Source organism: Cydia pomonella, chromosome 26, assembly GCF_033807575.1.
Source record: "Cydia pomonella isolate Wapato2018A chromosome 26, ilCydPomo1, whole genome shotgun sequence".
NCBI lineage: Eukaryota > Metazoa > Arthropoda > Insecta > Lepidoptera > Tortricidae > Cydia > Cydia pomonella.
This window is the reverse complement of record NC_084728.1, coordinates 6,634,977-6,646,051: the sequence shown is the minus strand read 5'-3', so window position 1 is coordinate 6,646,051 and position 11,075 is coordinate 6,634,977. Positions and strand designations below refer to the sequence as shown.

The window sequence follows — 11,075 nt, the reverse complement described above, 5'->3', positions numbered from 1 at the left end:
TTGCGCGAGAGACACTTCCAAAGTGAAAAAATGTGTGCCCCCCCCCCCCTGTAACTTCTAAAATAACAGAATGAAAAATCTAAAAAAAATATATGATATACATTACCATGCAAACTTCCACCGAAAATTGGTTTGTACGAGATCTAGTAAGTAGTTTTTTTTTAAATACGTCATAAATGTACGGAACCCTTCATGGGCGAGTCCGACTCGCACTTGGCCGCTTTTTTTTGTCTTTTTTCTCCATACATCAGTTTTCTTACCAAAACGATTATTATTTTCGTAGTTGACATCGAGTGTCAAGTAGCGGACTTATCAGTACTGCTACTTGACAATAGATGTCGCGACGAGCGAAAACATTATGGTCAGGGGGCCTACCGCGAAAATCGAAGTTCGTCAATTGCGGGCATTTTTCTCTGTCACAGAGAGAGTAAAAGAGAAAGATCCCCGCAATTGGCAAATTTCGGTTTTCGCGGTAGGCCCCCTGATGAGTGATGACAGGCCCGAAGTTCTCTACAAAGTCGCATTTCTCAACCGATTCTCGTGTTGTAAGGAAGGTTAAATATTAATTTATATGGATTTTTTGTCAATTTTTAGAGTTAGCTTAAAATTTTGCTGATCCCTGAAATAGGTGGTACCTATAATGCCTACAATTTTGCCAGTGATTCATTGTAGACACGTCGAGAGGTGCTTAATTCATACTTAAGTATTTAAGGTCATTCAAAGTGCAATAAAGTAGTAAAGCCTGACCAGTAATATATGATCACGCGCCATATTGCGGAATTTCATTGGAACTAAATTTTTCATACTAAACTGAACTGTCAATACATAACAATAACACACAACTATATATATATTATTGTAACTGTGAATACATAAGAATAACAGCGCCCTCTTGACAATGATCATATATTTCTGGTCGGGGTTTAATTAGTCAATATAATACTAATATTGATTTAAGCATATAGATGTTAATGCTCTTATTTCGTCTTTATGTATAAGTAAACTGTGGATTGACAACTTTGCCAACTCTTGGTAAGTTTGCCCACGTGGGCAAAGTTAATTTCTTTGTTATCAGGTTTAGTCAAGGCAAAAGGCCTAACAATCAAACAATAGAATATTTGTTAATTTTTGACCAAAAATAACCTAAATCAAACAGACTGCTTATTGTAATATTATCAAAAGACTTACATCACATACAAACATTACATTACATTTAAAGTATTTCTTGCCTTTATATTATTAAGAATTGAATAATTTGCCTTGGATTAATCCTAATTCTTGCAAGTTGTATGTATATTAGATGAATAATTGTAGGCTAATAAAATGAAAGCGCACTAACTAGACTTTTAAGTAACTACTAAAACGTTATTGTAGACGAAAAATAAAGCAATATTCTACGATTTATTATTGTAACTGCAGTTATAATATATATATTGATGAATTCTCAGAAAACGTATGCGTAGGTACAGTCAGCGTCAAATACTTTGTAGCAGCCAAAGGGGCCAAATAGTTCGGTACACCATACTAAATATATGGTGTACCGAACTATTTGGCTACTTTGGTTGCTACAAAGTATTTGACGCTGATTTTACATTAATACGGAGAAAATATAGGTAAATAAGTACGAATATCTCAGAAAATAATCTATTGTAAATCAGAATAAAGCACGTACCTACTATCGTACATGTGAAGTATTATGTATAGGTTAAAATGATACATAATTAGAGTGAGATATTAAGTGAGAACTAAATTTGTTCTACTAAATAGTAATACTCGAGAAGTGCGATCTCATAATTATTTTGAAAGTAGTATAGTTTATTTTCGTAACTAGTTTTCCAAAGTATTAAATTCCAATAACCAATGTAGTCGCCATCAGATATATCGGAGCGGCCAACGTGCTCACAAACATATGAACACGCCTCTATTGTCAGGATGTTAGAGTGCACATTTAGATATTTTTGAGCACCTTGGTCGCTCCGATATATCTAATGGAGATTGTATTTAGGGTTGGATGCACCAAACGGTCTGTCACCGTTACTGTTTTTAGGGTTCCGTAGTCAATTAGGAACCCTTATAGTTTCGCTATGTCCGTCTTTCTGTCTGTCTGTCCGAGGCTTTGCTCCGTGGTCGTTAGAGCTAGAAAGCTGAAATTTGGCATGGATATATAAATCAATAAAGCCGACAAAGTCGTAGAATAAAATCTAAACATTTGGTTTTTAGGGTACCTCCCCTACACGTAAAGTGGGGATGAATTTTTTTTTTGCTTTAACCCTACAGTGTGGGATATCGTTTGAAAGGTCTTTCAAAACTAATAGGGGTCTTCAACAAACATTTTTTGATAAAGTGAATATATTCGGAGATAATCGCTCAGAAAGAAAAAAAAATGTGTCCGTCTCCCCCTCTAACTTTTGAACCATAGGTCAAAAAAATATGAAAAAAATCGTGAAAGTAGAGCTTAAGAAAGACATTAAATGAAAACTATAGCGGACATGATCAGTTTAGCTGTTTTTGAGTTATCGGAAAGTTTCCCCTTCATAGTAAAAAGACGTACCTACTATCCACAGTTCATTCCTTGGTTAATAATCTACTATACTTTAAGTTCCAGTTTAGCTTATTGTGACGGAAGAGTAACTACGGAACCCTACTCTGAGCATGGCCCGATATGCTTTTGGCCGATTTTTTTATTGTAATGGAAAGTTTCATAGTACTCTGTTGAGTGATGTTGATCAGTCTGTTAAGTGTGGTTGGTGCGACTTGCCTTAATACTATAGTTATATTTAATGTTATTTTAATTCTTATTTAGTTATACCTGTTTTGTAAATATAATGTGTTCAATAAAAGCACTTTCCCCCCAGAAGTAAGAGAAGTAATTCGATAAGTTAGAAAAAGTTTAACGTGTTTAACGATAAGCGATACTTTTATTCTTGAATGTCCGTCCTGTCGTCTCTGCAGTTGTACGGTATTTGCCTATTCTGCTATTGTTCACTGAATGAAGAGATGAGATTAAACATTGATATAGGTCTAGTAGGCATAGTATAACAGTTAGATGATTCTCATTTCCCCGGACAAATATTAAATGCGTATTACATATTTGTCCAGAAAAATAAATATTCGAAAAAGTTGCAATTGCTTCCGATACTGGAGTAGAATAAAATAAAACGTTGCAAGGAAATTAAATTTCAATTTATTCGAGATTACATAATTTCTGTATGCAGCAGCCGCCGCCATTTCTATGTAATTAGAAATAAAATTAATCATACTAACGTAAGTTGTTTTATTTAAACTAAACTCATAACCAATTGTTCTACAATTCCATTGAAAATATACAAACATGGTTACTTTTTACACAAGATTTCAATTAAATAAATTATGCCCGTAACATATAAAATATTTAAAGAATATTGTTAACAGCGAAAACATATTTGAGTCATGTTGTTTCGCTCTTTTGATAACAGATATTTTACATACAATACAATATTCATTAATATTTTTATACAGAATCAGTGACGCAACTGCATTGACATAAATCTAAGGACGGACCTTACGGGCACTAAGAATGGTGCTAGTTCAGTGGTGTCACTCACGAATTCGAGCCAATCGTGCAGTCTAACACGCGTGTTGCGAAATCATCAACCAATCGCGTTGTGGCGTTAGACTGCATGTTAGCTCGAATTCGTGTGCGTGACACCGCTGTACTGGCCCCATTCTTAGTGCCCGTAAGGCCCGTCCTTAGATATATGTTAATGCGCGACTGTTGTTTCCATTGTGAAACCCAAAATTTATACAAATCGTTCCCGAGCATTCTAAGAAACTTTATAATTCTAATATTTTATAGCAATTCTTACAAAATCTACGCGTCGTATCCAAGCTTACCTTACATTATCGCAATGCCGCGAGCAATTTTGCGCTTTTATCCCATTAAAATATATTTTAAGTTCGCTCACACGTCCTAGTCATTCTAAACATGACATACATTTTCCGATATTTATAAAATAGAATACACAATTAACATTGTCAGTTAGGGTAAAAGTGATGTTTCTCATACGCGACCCACATACCCCGTTTCGCCCCTAATATCATCTGACAATTACCAACTAACTGCTAATTTTCCATACATTTCTAGGTCAAGGACCTTGACTCAAGGTTTTTACGATTTTACAATAGTCAGTGTATGGTGACAATTATCATATTAATGAAATATGTAGAAGCTTGGATTGTAACCGCACAATTATTTTTCGTCTCTATCGCTCTTGCAATAATCGAGCAGAGAATTTCGAAAAACTGATTTGAAGAATCATAAAGTACAGTAAGTCCAAGATCGCTGTTAGGCACAGCACCCTTACGTTACCTTAGCACTATCTCGTACTCATAATTAATTCCTAAGTATTAAAAGAAATCTACATCTCTGACTACTTTGGCGAAACCAAACTGAATGTTACTCTAAATTCTTCAAAGGCAATGCATACACTGGATTTTTTTAATTACTTGTAGTTTTCTCTATCCAAAAGTAGTTCGTTGCGCCAGTAAGTGTCGAAAAGTATCTTTCTGGTAAGACCACAACATAATCGAATGCTACAAGATCGAAGCTTGAGTTGTGGCCCAAATTTCAATCTAAAAATCAATATTATGCAATCGTCGAATATCAATATCATGCAATATTTTTGCATAGTATTAAATACCCATTATGTTCGGTATCATACATACTTTTGAAATATTATTTGTGTCTTAATAATATATCTATAATTATTCTCAGTCCAGTGTATGCTATCACTTTCACGCGTTTCAAATAAATGATCTCGATACTTATTCCGTAGCTATTGCACTGTCTTTGCACAGTAGCCATCAAATATCCAATCGTCCAATGCACTAATTAATATCTGAACTTGCACTCATTGACAAGAAACCTCGACCAATATCTGATTGTCACTGTACAAAATGCTTTTCCCTAAAATCTGTCCAGTTGGTTCACTCTCGCAATAATGTAACCCACTGTGAAGAAATCCTATTCGTCAATTATTCTAAGCGTATAGATTACTCTAGTGTTTGTGTACTGAAACAAGATTGTGCAGTATTTACTATACAGGTACTAATCATTTAATGTTCTTTGGCAAAAACTCCACTACTACAACTACTTAAATATTGCAATTTCCGTAGAAACAATAACGTAAATTAGGGGAACAATGATGATGGGTTAACAATTAAATATGGACCTCATAGTAACCTGCTCTGGTGGCCAAAACGAACATTGCCTAAAACTGAAATAAATGAAATGAAATTATTGAGAAAATCATTAAATAATGTTTGCTCAAAAATGACGTTCTAGGACCATTTAACTATGTGGGCAAAGTTATATAAAGTTGGGCGAAATTGCAAGCCCTTAAAAGTTCTACTTGGATTGTATTGGTATTTTATCCAATAAAATTTAATTCCTAGTAGGTATTACGAGTTTTTGCCAAGTTTAAACCTGTAGCTCTAGGCTCTTTAGTCTTATTTATCCTATGTAATTTAGGAGCCTATTTTGGGTTGCCCATGCAATACTTCCTAAATTCTTAACTAACACTAAGTACTTCAGGATTTCACACCTAATTCCATTTATTTATTACTTGAGTTTTAAGGCAAATATGTGCCTAGCTTAGAAATCGCTAGGGATGGAATATACATTATCATAATTTGCCCTACGTTTAGTTTTGATTAATTATTACATTATGCAAACTGAGCATTTTATTCAAAGTATTTTGATTGTCATTATTCTGCGATAGACAACCCATTTCTTGTTTCTAGTTTGTTATAAATGCACCAGACTAACTTACATATAAAAACTATAACTATCATTTAAATAAACCTCTAGATTATGAACTAATTACACAAATTAATTTAATATTATGCATTTCATTAATGTTAGAATGGAAATAATATGAGCACTGTTTATGAAATACAACACGAATTTAGAATATGTGTATTCGTTTTAGAGTTTAACTATTGGAGTGTCTAGTGTATTCATTTCTATATTAAATTAACCCTCATTTATTTTAAAATTATAACTATATTAAAATTTACAGACATAATCTGCAATTTTGTTACCATCAAGTTGTTGACTTTGCCAAAATTTTGCATACTTTTTGCACAAAAAAATTAAAGGGCATAAGTAAACAGATTTGATGGTACAAAAACGTGAATTATATCATAAATATCTAAATCCTGTATCTATTGGAATATTTCTACTTTTGTCATGAATTAAGGTACTGTAGAGAATTGAGCAAATAATAAAAAGGGACAAAGGTCCCGGGATGTAGATTTGAAAATATCTTGTGATAAAAAAAAATGAAATACTTATGAAAATTGATGAGTTTATTTTTATGGTTAGGGCAAGAATTCAGATTGAATGTTATCATATTGATTTGATAGGATAGTCCTAGTCAAAATCAGTAACAGCCCAATTGACTTACACGAAGGTTACCTTGTTTTAACCTAAATATTTATTAAGACTATGATGCTACTTTTGGACTTACACTTTAAATCCGTTGTTTGTTAATCAAAATTAATATTTTAGCAACCATTTTATTAACTTCATTTATCTACCTTACCAACGTGATCAATTTAAACCCATCATCAAGATAACTTTTCGCTTTTTTTATACATATTTGAAGATTACATTTGTATAAGGATCACCACGATATGTGGGATGGCAGCAAATTGAAACTGAGAACAGAATTTAAGAGACTTGGCGCCACTTTTATTTTGTCGTGGGCAAAGTTGAAACTTTATTGATTTATATATGGGCAAAGTTGCCACTATTCTGTTTCTGAGGCATCCATCTTTTTCTTTTTTTACGTGTGTAAAAGAAGTACACCCATTGCAAAAATAGCAGCACTACAGATGTGAACAACAATGTATTGTGTTCAAGAAAGTGACAACACAAAAATCAAATCTCCGAATTTTTGTGATCAATGATCAAGGAGGAGAAAATAATAAAATTGTTATAAATATAACGTGACAACGCCATATAATTTTAATAAACCAAATCCCCTTGTTTCAGAGCTTTCTCGTTTCTGCTTTTTGTGTTGAACAAGGCTCTGAACCGGTTATAAAAATTGCGGTACATACCGGTTTATTTCGGTTTTACCCCGAACTTTCATAAGACCGCGAACGTTTAAGCAACTTTATTGGAACCTAAATAAACCGGTTATTCGACGAGCGACGAGACGGCCGACCTGGTAGTGTGCCGCGTATATAAAGACACCGACATAGGAAGAAACCGGTTTTTAATGTTCTAAACCGGTTAATCTCACAAGAACATTATGGAAAAGTTCTCCTAAAAACCGATTTTACAAACGAAACCGAAATTAAAAGATTTTGCATCAAGTACATGATAACGGTTTGGAAATTTAACCGGTTACCGAGCCTTGGTATTGAGGTTATCACTCTTTATTAATTTATTCCTCCCTGATTTATGGAAATAACTTGATTATATTATTTGTAGTCACATATTGCTTTCGTAGGAAACATCAGAAATCTTCGCTACCACAAAATCCACATGAATTTCACAGTCACTTAAAATTTTACTAGAATTATTTTATATTTAAAGTCAATCACTAACTGCTATAGTCCTTGTCACATCTATCATCGTGGTCCCAATATTTCTGACTCCTGGGGACATCGGAGACATGTCTTCTCGGAGGAGTCTTGCCAGTTCCGCTCACTACTCCATCAGGGTTCTCCGTGCTGTTGCGCCGGAATCTACCGGGGACTTTTTCTCGAGAATTTCTAGAGTTTGACCGGTATCTCTCCTCTTTCTCAGGTTCCTTTTCATCATTTATGTTATCTTTAGAGCGCTGTCGAGTCCAATTCCTCGGTCTATTTCTGTTAGGATCTTCAATTTCCGGCTTTTCCTTCCTCCAGTTTTCTACAGGCCGTCTGGCGCTTTTTTGGACTTCATTATTGACTCTTTCCGGCGCTGGTCGGTCGTTGGGGAACTGCTGAACGAAACCGTCTCCTTGAGAATTGAAATTGGTGTTCCCGGTGTACGAGTTTTGTATGTATGCTCCGTCGCCTTGTTGTAAGTAATTAGGATAATTCTCTTGCATGTAGTTATTGAATCTGTTTACATTTGGTACATTTGGAGGCGGGTAATCTGGGACAGTAACTGGATAGTTCTGCTGTAGATTCGGGGGTAGAACGGTAGGGTTGAACACAGGTTCTTCCTCTTTCTTTTCCTCTTCCGCTTGCCGCCAAGAGTTCAAATCATATCTCTTGGTAAGACTGTTTTTGCTAGTCCACGTATCGAAGTTATCTTGGCTGACGGATAAAGCTTGTTCTTGTCTTAATAGTCCGGCACCAGCCCCTAATATAGGTCTAAGCTTGGGTTTCATTTCTCCGTCTCCGTCGAGGCTTATTTGAGAGATGTTTTGAGAGACTTTGTCGCTTAAGTCTGAGCTGACATCAGCTCGGTTATACTCCTCTTTTTCTGGGCTTTTCTTCCACGATCCATAGCTAACTTCGCTGTAGTTATCTTCAGAGGCTAGGTCTAGGTGTGCAGCGTAGAACTGTTGTAGCGTGTTGGGCAGTGGGAGGAACTTGTTGAGACAGAGGTCTGCAGACAGCAGGAGCCAGATGATACTGCTGGGAGGCGGAGAGAGAAGTCGGAGACGGATGGATATAGACAGCTCATCTAATTCTTGGGATAAGACTGACAGAAGTTCTCTGCCATTCTGCATTAACTGGAAATAAAAAGGTTACATACTTAGGACATGTCTAAAGAATGATTAATGATATATTCTGCAAGGCGAATAGGATTGAACAACTTTATCCAACCCTGTCATCGCGGAAAAAACTTGCCACCAAGAATTATGGCCAAACACTGGAAAACCATCTTGTATGTTATGGCACAATGTTTTTTAAGCTGTGGGTACTCTATAATGGTCGAGGAGCTACCACAGGGGAGGTCAAGAATGCTTAAAAAATGTTTAGTTAAAGCAGGTAACCAGCAAATTACAGGGACGTTAGAAAAAAATTTCATGCCAAAGGAAATTCTCAGACTGTAAGGAAAAGTTAGGAAACAATGTTTTGGAGATGTTAGTGGAAAGTAGAGCTTTAGAACCTGTGTGGCCAGGCTGCGGTGCGCGCGCAGGTCGGCGCTGGCGAGCAGCGCCTTCATGTACTGCAGCAGCGGCGCCGCCAGGATGTGCACCTTGTTGCCGTCGCACAGCCGCGCTTACCTGTGTGGCCAGGCTGCGGTGCGCGCGCAGGTCGCCGCTGGCGAGCAGCGCCTTCATGTACTGCAGCAGCGGCGCCGCCAGGATGTGCACCTTGTTGCCGTCGCACAGCCGCGCTTACCTGTGTGGCCAGGCTGCGGTGCGCGCGCAGGTCGCCGCTGGCGAGCAGCGCCTTCATGTACTGCAGCAGCGGCGCCGCCAGGATGTGCACCTTGTTGCCGTCGCACAGCCGCGCTTACCTGTGTGGCCAGGCTGCGGTGCGCGCGCAGGTCGCCGCTGGCGAGCAGCGCCTTCATGTACTGCAGCAGCGGCGCCGCCAGGATGTGCACCTTGTTGCCGTCGCACAGCCGCGCTTACCTGTGTGGCCAGGCTGCGGTGCGCGCGCAGGTCGCCGCTGGCGAGCAGCGCCTTCATGTACTGCAGCAGCGGCGCCGCCAGGATGTGCACCTTGTTGCCGTTGCACAGCCGCGCTTCTGCAATGTAGCCAAACAAAATGCCGTGTCAATTACGGAAATCACGATTTTTTTTAATACTACGTCGGTGGCAAACAAACATACGGCCCGCCTGATGGTAAGCAGTCTCCGTAGCCTATTTACGCCTGCAACTCCAGAGGAACACATGGAATTAGTCCGGTTTCCTCACGATGTTTTAGCTTAATAGGTACCTACTTAGCTTAATCTATATTTATTTTTATATTATAGAGTTAATGACTTAACCTCTTAAGGCCCAGCTATAGAAATGAAAAATCCAAAATTTACCACTGGAATTTGAACCTATAGTGCACGGAATACAGTAGATTTTATTTTGTTTGAAAATTGCACGAAACAAAACAAATGCAACTCTGTCTGTAATTGAATATGATTTAAATTTCACCGAACTGAATAAGTCCTATAGGTAGGACCTTGGGCCTTACGAGGTTAAATTATACCAAGAATATTACCTGCGAAATAATCCCCCATGAGGTTGGCAGCATTTATGAGGAACAGGGGATTGGCTCGCTCCAGCACATCTAGTTCTGTAAATACATTTAATAAATAATTATAAAGTTAATAACGGCCGAAGCGAAGATTTTGTCTCTTACATCTCTAAGGATAATCTGATAATCTATATAATCTTTTAGTTTTGACGCTTAGAAATATGTGCACCTCTAAATACGTTTGGGTAAACCAGCCGTCATATTAGGGTCAGTCATATCTTGGTCTCGTATATGGTTGTCATATTAAGGCGAGACATATTTTGGTCTCTCATAAGGTCGTTATGTTGACGTCATATTAAGTTTTAAGTTAGATTTTTGTTTATTTAAAGAGATTCGATAAGTGAGTCACGGTTATTTTAAGCGAAGTATCAGATGCTCTGTTTACTTTCTTTCGGGAGATGCTCGGAGACTGATTAATAACTTATTGAAACCCAGCTTTAATAACGTCGCGATATAACTGTAATAGGATGTCATTATTACGCCGTCATTATGACGACCTGTGATCCTTTTAACGTCTTGAATTGACGTATTTTTTCCTTCGAATTATGACGTCCAGAGGCTATGACAAATTGAGACCAACTGACGTCATAAAATGAAGCTAGGAACTTGAAACTTCGTAAATTGGTACTTCATTAAAAGAGAAGAAAACAATTTTAAGCGTTTTTGAAAATTCATCTCCCAAGGTAGTGAAAAAGGGGTTGAAAGTTTGTATGGAGGTTAAACATTTTTTTGAGTGCGGGACTTGTAACTTTGTATATAGACATATTATTAGAATAAAACAAAAAAAAATTCAGCGTTTTTAAAAATTCTTCTCCTAAAAGGGTTAAATAGGGTTGAAAGTTTGAATCCATTACAAATGCTTTAAAACTTCATAGAAAAACATAATA

At 37.0% G+C, this 11,075-nt stretch overlaps 2 protein-coding genes across 2 annotated transcripts in view; both read right to left on the bottom strand.

The window, feature by feature from the left end:
• Window positions 1–3,168: 3,168 nt before the first annotated feature.
• Window positions 3,169–9,207, bottom strand: LOC133531961 (uncharacterized). Its single transcript, XM_061870415.1, has 2 exons — window positions 9,098–9,207; window positions 3,169–8,717 (listed from the first exon to the last, which is right to left on the bottom strand). The coding sequence occupies exons 1-2, from the start codon at window positions 9,152–9,154 to the stop codon at window positions 7,593–7,595; spliced, it is 1,182 nt and encodes a 393-aa protein (XP_061726399.1). The 5' UTR covers window positions 9,155–9,207; the 3' UTR covers window positions 3,169–7,592.
• Window positions 9,208–9,290: 83 nt separating this feature from the next.
• The window catches only part of LOC133531839 (uncharacterized), a 29,078-nt gene continuing 27,293 nt past the window's right edge, over window positions 9,291–11,075 (bottom strand). The window contains exons 6-7 of the mRNA XM_061870230.1: window positions 10,153–10,227; window positions 9,291–9,685 (exon numbers count right to left, since the gene is read on the bottom strand). Coding sequence (XP_061726214.1) covers window positions 9,387–9,685; window positions 10,153–10,227 — 374 coding nt within the window. The 3' untranslated portion in view covers window positions 9,291–9,386. The remainder of the gene's footprint in view (window positions 9,686–10,152; window positions 10,228–11,075) is intronic.